This window comes from Giraffa tippelskirchi, chromosome 10 (genome assembly GCF_054371585.1).
Source record: "Giraffa tippelskirchi isolate mGirTip1 chromosome 10, T2T-mGirTip1v1.2.pri, whole genome shotgun sequence".
Classification (NCBI taxonomy): Eukaryota; Metazoa; Chordata; class Mammalia; order Artiodactyla; family Giraffidae; genus Giraffa; species Giraffa tippelskirchi.
In genome coordinates, this window is record NC_137284.1 from 156,519,574 (window position 1) to 156,535,770 (window position 16,197).

Here is a 16,197-nt window from a genome sequence, read left to right on the forward strand (position 1 = left end):
CCTCTTGATGAAAGTGAAAGAGGAAAGTGGAAAAGCTGGCTTAAAACAACTTTCAAAAAACTAAGATGATGACATCCGGTCCCATCACTTCATGGCAAATAGATGGGGAAACAATGGAAGCAGTGACAGACTTTATTTACTTGGGCTCCAAAATCACTGCAGATAGTGACTGCAGCCATGAAATTAAAAGACACCTGCTCCTTGGAAGAAAAGCTATGATCAACCTAGACAGTGTATTAAAAAGCAGAGACATTACTTTGCCAGCAAAGGTCCATATAGTCGAAGCTATGGTTTTTCCATAGCTTGCAGTCATGTATCAATGTGACAGCTGCACCATAAAGAAGGCTGAGCACAGAAGAATTGACACTTTTGAACTGTGGTGTTGGAGAAGACTCTTGAGAGTCCCTTGGACTGCAAGGAGATCCAACCAGTCCATCCTAAAGGAAATCAGTCCTGGGTGTTCATTGGAAGGACTGATGCTGAAACTCTAATACTTTGGCCACCTGATAAGAGCCGACTCATTGGAGAAGACCCTGATGCTGAGAAAGACTCAGGGCAGGAGGAGAAGGGGGTGACAGAGGATGAGGTGGTTGGATGGCATCACTGACTCGATGGACAGGAGTTTGAGCAAGCTCCGGGAGATGGTGAAGGACAGGGAAGCCTGGCGTGCTGCAGTCCACGGGGTCGAAAAGAGTCCAACATGACTGAGCGACTGAACAACAACAGTCACTGAATGAGGAGAAAGCCAGTGATTTGCGTTTATCAAGAAAACACAGGGACCTTCCCCAGCAGCCCAGTGGTTAAGACTTCACCTTTCATGCAGGAGGTACTGGCTCGATCCCTGGTCCGGGAGATACGATCACACATGCCTCAGGCCAGAAAACCAAAACATAAAACAGAAGCAACGTTGTAACAAATCCAGTAAAGACTTAAAAAATAAAAATAAAAAAGGCCCACAACAAAAAGACATTTTAAAAAATAAAGAACAAGCACTTCAAAGAAAAAATATTTTAAAAAGTAATTGCTGTAAGTGAAAATAAAACTTTTAAGGTGAAATTAAACATAAATACCAGAGTCGTCACATCCCTGAATATACAGCAGGTATCTAGAAGCCCCTGAGGGTTTTCAGAACGTGAATCTTCTTACATTTTCTCCATGTACCTCTTCCTCTTCCTCTAATCAAACCTGCTTTTCATAGAATGCCACCTTGGAGATAAAACCTCACTGCAACTCCATTTAGTCTCCTGCTTTTTAATTACTGTATTCACTCATCCATTCATTCAGCAGTGTTTTCCTAACATCACAAATGTGCATCTTGGCAGAGCCCACAGCCAGGAAAGGCCATATTTCAGTCAAAGGCCACCTTCCTTGTCCACTGGCCAAGAGACATCAGGATGAGAAACAATCCAAGATGGAAAACTAAAGCCAGAGAAATAGAGAAAGCAGGTGTGCAGGAGAGAACTAAAGTCAAGTTTGGTTCCAAACGTCTTGTAGCCACTGGCTCTCAATCTCAGATGCATGTCTCCTGGGGAATTAAAAAACAACAAAACCCCAATGTCCAATCTTAGAGTTTCTAATTTAATGAATTTAAATTACTGCAGCTGGGTCCTGGGAGTTTTGAATGTCCCGGGACTTCCCTGGTAGCTCAGACAGTAAAGAATCCACGTGCAATGCTGGAGATCCCCTGGAGAAGGAAACGGCTACCCCCCACTCCAGTATTGTTGCCTGAAGAATTCCATGGACAGAGCAGAGGAGCCTGGAGGGCTACAGTCCGTGGGGTTGCAAAAAGTGGGACACAACTTAGCAATTAAACAACAACAACAGGTGAGTCTAATGAGCAGCCAAGGCTGAGAATCACTGCTGCAGACCAAGAAAAATGAACCACAATGGGTTACAGATGGTTCATTTTACATAGAAAAGAAACCAGTTCCTAGATAGAAGTTCAGCTTTTCTGAGCACACATTCCAAGAGAAATGTCTTGAGAGGGCCTTAGTAGAACCTGGATGGCTGTCACCTCTTCCAGAGTAGCTGTCACGCCAGCCCCTGCTTGGCCCTGTGGGTGGCCCCAGGGGACTCGCGGGGACCCCCCCCCCACGGCAGACAAGGTCAGTGCAGCAGTTCCCCGGAAGAGCCTCGGGCTGTGCTGGGTTCCAGTTCTGCAACAGATGTGACGGATCTGCCTCACCCCGCTTCCCTCTCCGGGCATCCTGCCCAGAAAATGCAAAAGTAATGATGCGGGTCGACTGAGTTGAGGATTCAAGCTCACGTTGGAACAGAGGCGGGATCTCAGTGGACCCCGGGGCTCTGGGCGTCATCAACTCACTCAACAAGGAGCAGCACCTGCTGCCCAGGAGGAGGCCAGAGCCTGGAATGAGTGCAACCCCGTGTCCACGGGTCTCCACGCTTTTGTGAGGAAGACCTGCATCTCAGGGGTCTTGATCGGGCACTGGGGTGAACATCAAGTCCCGGACAACAAGTGTGGGTGGGGGTCTCCGAAAGTGGCGCTGACACTTGATTCATCTAATCCAGATCCTGATACACGGGAAGTGCTAAGCAAAGGCTTGCTGAAAGAATGCGTTTGTGTTCAGTTGCTCAGTCATATCTCTTTGTCATCCCATGGACTGCAGCATGCCAGGTTTCCCTGTCCTTCACTATCTCCCGGAGTTTGCTCAAACTCATGTCCATCAAGTCGGTGATGCCATCCAACCATCTCATCTAGTTTAATGCATGAAAAAAAAAAAAGAATGACCCAAAAAGCCCATCTCCCTGAGGCAACAATGCTAGAAAATATGGGAAAGCAAATATGAGATAAAGAAAGGAATTTCTGCAGATTTAGGAAACTTACTTCTGACAATAGCCTTATCTCATCTCTTTCTCCCTCCCTTCAGGGTTTTTGACGTCACTAAAATATTAAAACGAAACTACCAATACATAAGTCACTTGGGGTGTTCTGATGTGTTGTGAGGATTCTTAGATAAGATACCAAAAGTATAGGTAACAAAAGAAAAAATAGAATCCAACTTCATCAAAATTAAAAACTTGCCTGCTTCATAAAAAAAACACTAAAAAAGTGAAGAGACAACCTCCAGAATGGAAGAAAATATTTGCAAATCACGTATCTGATAAGAGACTTGTATCCTGAATACATAAAGAACTCTTAAATTCAATAATAAACAGACATCCCAACTTTAAAAAGGCAAAGGATAAGAATAGACATTTCTCCAAGGAAGATTTACAAATGTCTAAATAGCATATGACAAGATGCTTAACACTAGTCACTAGAGACATGCAAGTCAAAGCCACAATAAGATATCTCTTCTCACCCACTAGGATGGAGAGACAGACACTCACAAGTGTTGGTGAGGCTGTGGAGAAGTTGGAACCCTCACACACTGCTGGGGGGATATAAGACGGTAAGCCCACAGTGACTAAATGAACATCAATTCCATCCCTGGGTATAAGTCCAAGAGAAATGAAAATGTAAGTCCACACAGAATGTTCATTGGAAGGACAGATACTAAAGCTGAAGCTCCAATGCTTTGGTCACCTCATACGAAGATCCGACTCACTGGAAAAGACCCTGATGCTAGGAAAGACTGAGGGCAAGAGGAGATGGGGGCAGCAGAAGATGAGATGGTTGGATGGCATCACTGACTCAATGGACATGAATTTGAGCAAACTCTGGGAGATGGTGAAGGACAGGGAAGCCTGGCATGCTGCAGTCCATGGGGTCACAAAGAGTCGGACACGACTGAGCAACTGAACAGCAACAGCAACACAGAAACTTGAAACATGAATGTTTATGGCAGCAATTCCCTAATGGCCAAAAGCTGAAAACAACTCAAATGTCCTTTGACTGATGGAGGGATAAACAGAATGATGTACAATCATCCACACACTGGAATATTGATCAGCCATAAAAGGAAAGCAATACAGACACATACAGTTGGTCCTCCCCATCCGCCAGTCGCACATTCGCAAATCAAACCAGTGGCGGCTCAAAATTGTTCGGAAAAAAATTCAAGTTCCGAAAAGCAAAACCTGAATTTGCATCTTCATTTACATCATATTAGGTACCATAAGTATGATCTCTAGTATCCAGGAAGACAAGCATTGGTTGGGTGCAAACACTGTGCCATTTTATACAAGAGGCTTGAGCATCCAAAGATTCTGGTATTGGAAGGGGGTCCTGCAACTAGTCCCCCCAGAGAAACCGAGGGACGACTATACTAGAACATGGATGAACCTCAGAAACATTATTGTAAGGGAAAGAAACCAGTCACAAGAGAGCACGTGTTCTATGCTTCCATTTATGTGAAAGTCCAGAAGAGAGAAATCTATAGAGACAGAGTTTCTCAGGGCTGGGGGTGAAGGGCAGGGAGGGGGGTACAGAGATGAGATAAAGGGCAAGGGGTTTCTCTCGGGGGAGATGAGAATATTCTAGAATTGACCGTGGTGGTTGCACACCTCTATGAACTGTACACTTTAAATGGGTGAATTTTTGCTGTATCTCAATCAAGCTTTTTTTACAGGGAGAGAGAAGGTGTACTAAGGCCAGCCAAACTACACCACCAGCAACAACGCTGAGAGCATCTCTTACCTTCCAGACGGGCAGAAGTGAAGACGCACACCCGCACGGTGTCAGCAGGCCGAAGAGAAGCAGGCCCTCCCATCCGCTGCCGTGGGCCATGCAGATCGGGAGGACCCTCCCGGAGGGAAACCTGGAGACACCTAAACAGAAGCACGTTTCTGCGCACCCGAGCACGCTAGCGCCACCGCCGCCGACGCACGCCTGCACCAGGGCTCGTGTTACGTGATTAGGCGCCTCCTCACCGTGGAAGCCGCGTCCTCTGTGCATGCTCTCCTGTAACCACCCCCAGCGCACGGCTCAGTCAGGCTCAAGAGAAGAGCAGTCCGCACACCACCCATCCAGCTGAGGACCCTGGAGCCAATCAAGGAGGCGCTGAATGAACAGGCCAGCCGCAGCCCTTGTCAGGCAGAGAGCAAAGGAGAAACAGGAAACCAAAAGGAAGGAGGAAGGGGTCGGGAGGGGGTTCGGGGAGACGAGCTGTGACTGTGGAAGCAGCAAGGAGAGGCTTTTCCTTCCCTTACGGTCAGAGACTGGATCTGTTCCTTACTTCATCGTGTGGATTCTTTCAGGAATGAGTTTTCCAGCAGAGAGACTGCACATGCAAAGGCCCTGAGGCCTGTCTGTGGTGCTCGTGGTAAAGAATCCACCTGCCAATCCAGGAGACATAAGAGATGCAGGTTTGATCCCTGGGTCAGGAAAATCCCCTGCAGGAGGAAATGGCAACCCACTCCAGTATTCTTGCCTGGGAAATCCCATGGACAGAGGAGCCTGGTGGGCTACAGTCCACCAGGCAAAGGGTCAGACACGTCTGAGTGACTGAGCAAATACATATATGCATACATAAAATGGGTTTCTAAGCGGGGAGATGAAAATATTCTAGAACTGACTGTGATGGTGGCTTCAAACAGCAGAAACACAGCTGTCCCAGCTCTAAAGGCAGGAACCCAGGTCTGAGGTATCAGCAGGGTTACTTCCTTCTGAGACTCAGGGAGGGGCTGGTCTGGGCCTCCTCCTAGCCTCTGGAGGCCGCTTCCATCTTCCCTGGTCCCTGGCTTATGGACACATCACCCCCTTCTCTGCTTCTATCCTCGCACGGCACCCGTCCTGTCTCCAAATCTCCCCTTTTATAAGGACACACTCATAACGGATTAGGGGCCCACCTTGCTCCACCGTGACCTCACCTTGACAGATCACATCTGCAAAGACAATATTTCCAAACAAGGCCAAGTTCTGAGGTGCTGGGGGCCAGGGCTCCAACACCCCAGCTGGTTCAATTCAACCCCGAACAGCAGATCTCAGAAAGTTTCTTACTTATGCTTCTTTGTCTCCCTGAGAGACACTTAATATCATAATAACTTAGTTCTAAATCTGCAGCCCTAGTTGGAGTGCCCAAGTCTTGTCTGTAAAATGTTAAAAACAGCACTTCACATACATCCTGAGATCAGGCCGTCCTGACTCTAACAGGAGAAGCTAAAATAGATTTAATTCCAGATCCTTTAGTCAGCAACAGCAGCAGCCACAATACCTCGTAATTACATAGGACTTTCGGTCCAGGAGTGAGAGAGTCCTTTTAAAAATAAATATGATCTCCTTTGCTGCACAAAAGCTTTTAAGTTTAATTATGTCCCATTTGTTTATTTTTGTTTTTATTTTCATTACTCTAGGCGGTGGGTCAAAAAAGATCTTGCTGTAATTTATGTCGAAGAATGTTCTGCCTGTGTTTTCCCCTAAGGATTTTATAGTATCTGGCCTGACAGGTCTTTAATCCATTTTGAGTTTATATTTGCGTAGGTGTTCTAATTTCATTCTCTTACACGTAGCTGTCCAGTTTCCCCAGCACCACTTATTGAAGAGACTTTTTCACTACTGTATATTCTTGCCTCCTTTGTCATAGATCATGTGGACATAGGTGTGTGGGTTTATCTCCTAACTTTCTATCCTGTCCCATTGATCTATATTTCTATTTTTGTGCCAGTACCATATTGTCTTGATTCCTGCAGATTTGCAATAAAAGGGAACCATAAACAAAATGGAAAGACAACCCTCAGAATGAGAGAAAATATTTGCAAATGAAGCAACTGACAAGAGATTAATCTCCAAAATATACAAACAGCTCATGCAGTTCAATATAAAAAAAAAACAACCCAATCAAACAATATGGTGAAGACCTAAACAGACATTTCTCCAAAGAAGACATACAGATGGCAAATAAACACACGAAAAGATGCTCAGCATCATTAATTATTAGAGAAATGCAAATCAAAACTACAACGAGGTATCACCTCACACTGGTCAGAATGGCCATCATCAAAAATTCTACAAATAATAAATGCTGAGGAGGGTATGGAGAAAAGGGAAGCTTCCTACACTGTTGGTGGGACTGTAAATTAGCACAGCCACTATAGAAAACAGTATGAGGTTCCTCAAAAAACTAAACACAGAGCTACCGTATGATCCAGTAGTCCCACTCCTGGACATATACCTGGAGAAAATCAAAATTCCAAAAGATACATGCATACAAATATTCATTGCAACACTACTGGGAAAGACTGAGGGCAGGAGGAGAAGGCGACGACAGAGGAGGAGATGGTTGGATGGCATCACCGACTCAAAGGACACAAGTTTGAGCAAACTCCCGGCGATGGTGAAGAAAAGGGAAGCCCGGCGTGCTACAGTCCATGGGGTGGCAAAGAGCAGGACACCACTTAGAGACCGAGCGACAACAATAACAATAAAAAGACAGATGGACGACATGACCTAAGGGCCTCGTGGGAGGCCTCAGGTCAGCCCTCTCCATCCCCCTCCCAGCAGTTCCAGGAGTGTCCATGCCCCTTCCAACTGGGGCTGAGATAGGAATTGTTTTTTTTTTAATTAAGGAGAGAGTTGAATTTTTTCAAACAGTATCACAAATGTTTCTAAATGGCCTTTAGTTCCTTGTGGGAGCCAATTTGTGGGTGCTGGGGGGAAAGGAACAAAGTGGGGAGGAGAATGTAATTATGGAAGAAAAAGGTGAAGAAAACAAGACAGCTTCCGGGAGTGAGGGGCTGATGGTACCCAGACGAGGCTCCCGATGTGCCGCTGGTGGTACCCACAGCCCGGCTTCCCAGAGCATCCGCAGTGCTCCATGGCTGACATGGAGACATGGATAACAGCCACATGGAAACAGTCCACGCAGAATTCACATATACAGAAAGCATCAAATGGTTTCCTTTTTAAACAACGAGAGCCATTTTGGAAAGAGGGGCAACTGCAAATTTGGGAGGAGGGGAGAGAAGAGTTGAGAAGGGTTCTGGGAAGGGCTAAACGCTGTTCTTTTTTCCACCCTGTCGGCTGTGAACTTGGAAGTGCTAACACCTTGATCGATTCCCTGTAAGATGCTGCTAATGTACGAAGCCACGAAATTAAAAAACGCTTGCTCCTTGGAAGGAAAGTTATGACCAACCTAGACAGCATATTAAAAAGCAGAGACATTACTTTGCCAACAAAGGTCCGTCTAGTCAAGGCTATGGTTTTTCCAGTAGTCATGTATGGATGTGAGAATTGGACTATAAAGAAAGCTGAGCACTGAAGAATTGATGCTTTTGAACTGGGGTGTTGGAGAAAACTCTTGAGTGTCCCTTGGACAGCAAGGAGATCAAACCAGTCCATCCTAAAGGAGATCAGTCCTGGGTGTTCATTGGAAGGACTGATGTTGAAGCTGAAACTCCAATACTCTGGCCACCTGATGCGAAGAACTGAATTATTGGAAAAGACCCTGATGCGGGGAAAGATTGAGGGCAGGAGAAGTGGATGACAGGATGAGATGGTTGGATGGCATCACTGACTCCATGGGCATGAGTTTGGGTGGACTCCAGGAGTTGGTGATGGACAGGGAGGCCTGGTGTACTGTGGTTCATGGGGTTGCAAGGAGTCAGACATGACTGAGCGACTGAACTGAACTGAACTGCATGTATGCGGCTATTTGTAGCTAACGTCCCTCAATCCTTCTGCCATCAGAAGGCCCCCGCCCCGAGGGACAGGGCAGAGAGGCATTTATTTTCTCTGGGCTAGACGCATGGGGGCGGGGTGGGGGAAGGAGTTGCTAAAGCTGTAAAGCTGATCAATGGAAGACTTTCCCAGGAAGGGAGCTCTTGGTCTCCCCTCCACCTCCCAGGAACAGTACTTAATAGGCGCTAATGGCGCATCTCCTGGCAAAGTGGAGACAGGAGAGGTGATGGTGAGAGCACGATTAGGATGGTAATTCGGGATGGGCTCTGAAAGCCTGGGCTAGTTAGTGGTGGCTGGTTATGAGGGGCAGGAGACACTAGAACCTGAACTTCACCTGCCCATCTCTCTCCCCCTAGGTGTTCCTCTACTTTTAGAAGAAATGATCATGAGATGCTGACTGCAGACCCATAGGACAGGCTGGAGTCCAGCTCTGCCTCCAAGGTGTCCTGGGGCTGGGTCGGCGGGGCCGAGGCACCCCATACCCCCAACCAGCACGGTTTCCTTGGCCAAACAGTGCCCAGGGTCCCTGGACTTGGGCACAGCCTTTCTGCCAGGCTCGGCCCCACCAGCCCCGCCTCTGTCCCTACCATGCACTGGGCCTGAGCAGTCGCAGGCTGTCTCCCTGGTCTTGGGCAGGCAGGGTCCCTGGACACGTCCCACTTGACTTAATTCGAGGCAAGGTCATCAAGAAAAGAGAGTGGTTCTCCGAGCGCCAAGTCCATAGCCTTGCAGCCGCCGGATGCACTAATCAGGTCATTCCCTAAACCTCCAGGAGCAGGACACGTTGTGCTTGAGCCCCACCCAGGGCTCCCTGGACCAAGATCTACCTAGAAAAACAGTTGTTTTTTAAAAAGAATCAAACATGTCATGACTTTTTTTCAGGCATGAGACAGACCAGAGGCGAGAAAGAAAATATAAAGAAGGAAGAACCCAAAAGACACCTCTAGAGGCAGGAGGCCTGGGAAAGCCATGGGGTGGGTGGGGGTGGTGGAGTTCTCACCCTGGTTTGCAGCCAAGGCACCCTGTCTGTAGCCCTGGGCATGACCCCTGCCCTCACTCTCGGGGCCTCAGTTTCCCCAGAGAATGAGGCTTGTCCAGAAACTTGCTACTTCTCACTTCTCATTCAGCAACATCTACTCCAGTGCCCGTTATGTGTAATAGCAGCACTTGCAATTCCAAAAGGTTTCATCATACCTTACTCATGTCTTGTGTTTTAACCCTGCTTTGCAGTTTACCAAATGCATCACCTACACTATGTATTCCTTCCATTGGGGAACAGGGATGTAAGCGAGACGCTGCCTCCTGCCAAGAGAGGGACAACTGGACCCATGCTCCTGGCTGGAACGCTGTCACACTTGCAGCGTCACCGAGCATGGGGGGATGCTGTCCTCCAGAGAGACGCCCGCTTGGAGCCTGCGCAGGGGACCGGTGCCCGGGGATCCCATGTGGCAGCAGAGGCTGTGCAGGGCCCTCACTCGAGTTCTGGGGTTCCTGAGAAGAATCGGGGTGCCTGCCACTCCTAGGGACCGTGGCCTCGAAGTTGTCAGAGGCTGAGCGATCCGGGGACTGAGCTGTTGCTATGTTTTTCAACTGTGTGGCCCTGTTGTCATGTCCCCAAAAGTTTATTAAATTATGTCATCAAAAACCTAATATTTCTGGGGCAGAGTTTGCTATCTTGCTGGTGTGCATCCACAGAGAGGGAACAGAGTTCTCCTTCTTCCAGACCTGGGGTCATGCAGCCTGTCTCCAGCCACACTGGGGTGGGGCCTCCCAGGAAAGCTGACGCTGGAACTTGAAACCGCTTATTACCAAACAAACTAACAAATTCACTGGGAGAGAGTGGAGTCAAGGTCAGGAAGACCTGGACTCAATTCAAACACCTGGACAGAAGCCTACGGGGTAAGGAGCAGATGGAAATTCACCCGGCCACGTCTCCGTCTGGCGGGCCAGGATCAAAGGCGCAGGCGCTCTCAGAGCTGGCCCGGGCATCCCGAGGAGGGGACAGCGACCCAAGGAGGCTCACAGTAGCCACGGAGAGCCAGCGGAGAGGCGGCAGTGATCACCCAGGCACTCCAACCTGAGGCCTCGACCCCACGTCTGGCCGTGGACACGATCACTGGGAAACTTCTCAACAACTCAGATTCCGAGGCCTGAACCTGGACCTCTGACTCTTGCTGGGGGTCTGTAAGGCTGGGGGGTGGTTGAGGGGGCAGGGTGCAGGTAGCGGGAGGTCAGGGAAGACTGAGCCCAGAAATCAACCCCTCCATTTCCCCAGGTCTTCCTGAAGAACTACGCTCTGTAGGATGGACATGCCCAGGAGTGGGATGGGGGCTGTGGGGAAAAGAATGGGTCTGGGAGTTCAGGCAGCACTACTCAAGAGCCTCCTGGTGACCTCTGGGCCTCAGCTTACTCCTCCGTAAGATGGGGAGATGGCACGAAGTTAACATCTCATCTCTCAACACCTCTCTAGCTCCCCGGCCTGTCGTCCTGTGACGTCAGTAGCTGGAAATTAGATAGGAGCTGCGGCGTGACGGGGAGGCGGCTGTGGCCAGAGAGGCAGGTCGGATAAGAGCAAGAAGCCCTCTACCTAGGTGAGGCTGCCAGAGGCCAGCCCAGTGGCCTCTTCATCAGTGGATCACAAAGTTACATCATATCTAAAGTGGGCCATGCCCCATCAGTTTTTCAAAGACCAAATAGGACAGAAGAGAAAATATCACAGTGCCTGGCACAAAGCCCTAAATAAGTAAGTTATTATTGTTGTTGTTGCTATTATTTCCATTGTGGGCCATGGTCTACAGCTTGAAATACACGAATTTTTGTTACTGATTATCTCTATTTCTGCACTAGAATGGGAGCTCCCGAGTTAGGGGTTTCTGACAGTCTTTTTCGCTCACAGCCAGAGCATCGAAAACAGTCCCTGGCAGCAGGTAAATCCATGATAACTATCTGTCGGCGAAGTCCCTGGTGATCCAGGGGTTAGGACCCTGCACTTTCACTGCCGAGGGTATGGGTTCAATCCCTGGTAGGAGAACTAAAAGCCCACAAGCTGGGCAATGCAGCCAGAAATAAATAAATAAATGATTAAAAGTAATTATTTATTTTCGGCTGCACTGGGTCTTCATTACTGTGCATGGGCTTTCTTCAGGTGCTGCAAGCAGCAGCTACTTTTCCTGGCAGTGTGCGAGCTTCTCATTGCGGTGGATTCTCTTGCTGTGGGGCCCAAGCTCTAGGAGGGGGCCAATTCACCAGTCACCAAGGCCGGGGGGTACAATGGGGAGGCATTCATCAAAACACAGTGATGGGCAAAAGGACTCATCTAAGAGGTCAGAGTCCTTCCAAAGCCCCAACGGCAGGGCCCCCAGCTCGTCTCCTCGGAACCATCAGCAGCACCCCGTCTCAGATCAGGACCCTGTCCCTTCATTCTGGGGCTAGGTTCTCCCAAGAGCCACGTGTGTGGCCACCAGAGCAAAGAGGAGAGCTGTGCTCTGGTCAGAGGGCCAGCAGGGTCTCTGGAGACAGGCCCCCAGCTCAGGCACAGAGCAGGGACGCCCTGATGGACACCAGTCTCCCGTGCTTATAGACTGGTGTTTACCATGGTGGTTTTCCATTTCTGCCAGTCTTGGGGTCTTTCTATTAAGAACAGATTTAGGTCAAAAACTACTGCTGTGTGTATGTGTGTGCTCGGTTTTGTCCACCTTTTTGCGGCCCTGTGGACTGTAGCCCGCCAGGCTCCTCTACCCATGGGATTCTCCAGGCAAGAAGACTGGAGTAGGTTGCCGTTTCCTTCTCCAGGAGCTCTTCCCAATCCAGGAATTGAACTCGCATCTCTTGTGTCTCCTGTGTTGGCAGGGGTAAAAATTGTGCGGGTGCAAATTGCTGCAGTTTTGGACATGATTTTTCTGCAAAGCTGCCTCTCATTCCCTGAGGGGTAAGTAACTCAGGATGCTGGAGAGAGATGGCATTTCAGCCCATGTATGGAAGCACATGTGTGTACATACCTGTATGTGTACGTGTGTGTACATACCTGTATATGTGCATGTGTGTGTGGGGGGTGTATGCGTAACTAACTGAGCATTCTTCTAGTTAACTTCATAAAATAATCCTACTCTTATAATCAACACAGGTATCAAAAAAACAGTATGTTCTAATCCACTTTGCGTATTTATACTTTCCCCAGTCTGCTCCTAAGATGTTTCCAGGACTGGTCTGTGAAGTGTGGTCAGTGAATGAGGGGGCCTACGGAGGCCCAAAGCTGGGAACCGGAGCCAATTGGTTTTCAAAGGTCTTTGTGTTTTAATGACACAAACATGGGTTCCCAGCTGCTTATTTAATTGTTCTCAGCATTTGTGATTCTATTTCTGTTTTGTAAATAAGTTCATTTGTACCATTTTTTTTAGATTCCGCATATAAGTGGTATCATATGCCATTTGTCTTTGTATAACTTACTTCATTCAGTATGATCCAGCAATCCCACTCCTGGGCATATATCTGGAGAGAAACATAATTTTAAAAGACCCATGCACCCCAGTGTTCATAGCAGCACTATTCACAGTAGCTAAGACACAGAAGCAACCTAAGTGTCCATCAACAACAAAATGGATAAAGAAGAGGTGGTACATACACACAATGGAATACTACTCAGCCATACAAAAGAATGAACTAATACCATTGCAGCCCCACGGATGGACCTAGAGATTTACCAAACAGGAACATAGTCACAGATGTGGAAAAAAAATTTATGGTTACCGGGTTAAAGGAGGGGGTGTGAAGGATAAACTGGGAGATTAGGACTGACATACACACAGTGCTATATATAAAACAGACAACTAACGAGGACCTGGTGTGCAGCACAGGATGAGGGGATGACCAAGGCGACAGAGGATGAGATGGCTGGATGGCGTCACCGAGACTTTATGGACATGAGTTTGAGCAAGCTCCAGGAGTTGGTGATGGACAGGGAGGCCTGGAGAGCTGCAGTCCATGCGGTCACAAAGAGTCAGACATGACTGAGCGACGGAACTGAACTGTGTAGCACAGGGAACTCGACTCAATGCTCTGTAATGACCTCTATGGGAAGAGAATCTAAAAAAGAATGCATATATGTATAACTGAATCACTTCGCTGTATGCCTGAACTATCATGACATTATAAATCAACTATACTCCAATAAAAAAACAAAATTGTTCTCAGCAAAATCACCAAGGCACATAAAAGTGGGTGGCCACAGGGGTAAAAGGTTGGGGAGGGGACGGCTGGGTGCACAGCCCGTTCCCACAGCGGGGATGCCTTCAAGGAAAAAAGTGGGTTGAAATGGTTATGGAAAAGGAAACCACAGGGGCCTTGCAAGAAGGCTGGGGCCCTGAGCTGGGGCCCCTGGGTGTCTGCTGTCATGCTGGGCACACAGCAGCATCCTACAGGGAACACCAGCTGTACCGGGCAGTCGACCGAGCTGGGGCTGGCCAAACACTCCTCCTGGCAAAGCATCCACGGGACCCTCGAGCCCCTGCGGCTCCCCCTCTGGCCAAGGGCAGCTGGAGTTAACTGGCTGGGGCGAGGGGCCGGCCGGGTAAGACATGAATTAGGTGAGTCTGTCCTCGGCGACCTTCCCTCCGTGTGTCAGCTCTGTTCCTGTTTCTGAGCCACATCCTCATGGGGACGGTGGCTTCTAGGTGCTCCCCCGCCTCTGTGGGGGAAGGGGCCGGTCCTGTTCGGCCCTTTTGGCCCCATGGAGGCGGCTCTGCTCAGGCTCTGGCTCCACTGGCCCCCTCCCTTTCCCACCCCTGGGCCCAGCCCCATCATCTCCTGACGACTCAGAACCCGTCTCCTTCCAAAGTGACCAGGTCAGTCAATGCCAGCGGCCAAGTGCCGAGTGCTCTGGGAGGGCTGGCCAGGCTCTCCCCCTCCTGGGCACCAGGAAAGTGAAAAAGCGAAGCTGCAAAGTCGTGTCTGACTCTGCGACCCCAGGGACCGCAGCCCACCAGGCTCCTCTGTCCGTGGCAAGAATACTGGAGTGGGTTGCCATTCCCTTCTCCAGGTGATCTTCCCGACCCAGGGATCGAATCTGGGTCTCCCGCATTCGAGGCAGATGCTTTACTATCGAGGAAGTCCCTGGGCACCGGGATGCTGTTTCAATGGTTCTTAAGCCCTACCCCATCCCACGCAACGCTTCCTTCCTCTGGGTCCCAGGGCACGCGAAGGGGAGGTGCAGGTGAGCATCTCAGAGAGATGAAGACGGGCTGCAGGGGGAGCAGTTGCACCCTGGGCCAGTCAGGGCTGCTCTCCTCAATCCAGTGCTGACCGCCCGCTGCAGCCCGCGGCCCTTGGACCCCCACCCCCGCTGCGGAGCCAAGGCCGAGGGACACACTTGCCGTGCGCTGGCCTCCTGGACAAAAGCTTGGACAAACACTTTCTTCTATTTTTTGATCTATAAACGAGATCTGGAAATGACTTTAAGGGTCATTCTGAATTCAGCCTGCACCCCTCATCCCGTTTGATCTTCACCTGCAGGCAGGTGAGGCAGGGCGGGAGTCTCGGGCTGCGCATGGCTGGTCCAGGCAGGCCCAGGGCCCCGGTTCCCTGCTCCCATGGGCCCTCTTCCCAGCGGCTTCTTCGGGGGAGTTCTGGATGACAATTAATTACTGTTTAGGAAGCTCTGTGGGATCCGTGATGGAGACGGGTGATACAGCTGTGTTGAGGGGGTGGGCACGCCGGGGCACACCCCTGCACCCTTCAGTCTCCGCTCCCAGGCCTGGAACAGAGCTGTGCAGGGATGGGCTTTCCTGGGGACACTTCCTGGCTGCCCAGCGCTTGCCGTGCAGGCAGTTGGCAATGCACCGTTTTCCTTGAACTCGTCCCCTCCCATTCACAAGAAACCAAGTGATCTCAGGATTTGCGAAGCCTGGTGGGAGAGGCTGTGGTCTGGGCCCCGAGCCTCAGCTTCTCCAGGTCTCTGCCTGTCTAGATGAGCAGAGAGCGGGAAGCTTTGTTGTTTCACCTTTCGGGGCTGCACTAAAGAAGCACCACAAACAGAGTGGCTTCAAAGAACACAAACGTGTCCTCTTTCAGTTCTGGAGGCTGCAAGTCCACAGTTGAGGTGTCGGCAGGGATACCCGACCCCCAGGTCCCACAGGTGGCTTGGTGGTAAAGAATCCGCCTGCAATGCAGGACACATGGGTTCCATCCCTGGGTCGGGAAGATCTGTTGGAGGAGGAAATGGCAAACCCCACTCCAGTGTTCTTGCCTGGAGAATCCCATGGACAGAGGAGCCTGGTGGGCTACAGTCTATGGGGTGGCAAAGAGTCAGACACAACTCAACAACAAAGAAGTCTCCCAAAACCTGGAGGGGGGGGTGGACAGTCCTTCCTCACCTCTTCCAGCTTCTGGTGTTGCCAGCATCCTTGGCTTGCGGCTGCAGCAGTCCAGCCTCTGCCTCCATCCTCACGGGGCCTCCCCTCCGTGGGCGTCTCTCCCCTCTTCTCATAAGGACACCAGTCATCTTAGAACAGGGGCTCCCTCTGCTAAGCTCATCACAACTAATTCCACCTGCAACAACTCTATTTCCAAATGAGGCCTCATTCACAGGCGGTGAGGACGTGGACATACTTGGGGGACACAGGCTT

At 49.7% G+C, this 16,197-nt stretch overlaps 1 protein-coding gene across 13 annotated transcripts in view; it reads right to left on the reverse strand.

The window, feature by feature from the left end:
- PRKAG2 (protein kinase AMP-activated non-catalytic subunit gamma 2) overlaps positions 1-16,197 on the reverse strand; it is a 299,855-nt gene that overhangs the window by 258,558 nt on the left and 25,100 nt on the right. For 2 of the 13 annotated variants that reach the window (XM_081533521.1, XM_081533501.1), the window contains exon 2: positions 4,601-4,731. The exons of 10 other annotated variants lie outside the window; for them this stretch is intronic. Coding sequence is in view for 2 of the 3 variants with exons in the window: in XM_081533501.1 (XP_081389627.1) it covers positions 4,601-4,690 (90 nt within the window). In the remaining variant the exon portion in view is untranslated. Of the gene's footprint in view, positions 1-4,600; positions 4,732-4,833; positions 5,239-16,197 lie in introns of those variants that run through there. One more of the 13 variants, XM_081533498.1, reaches the window with a different exon arrangement.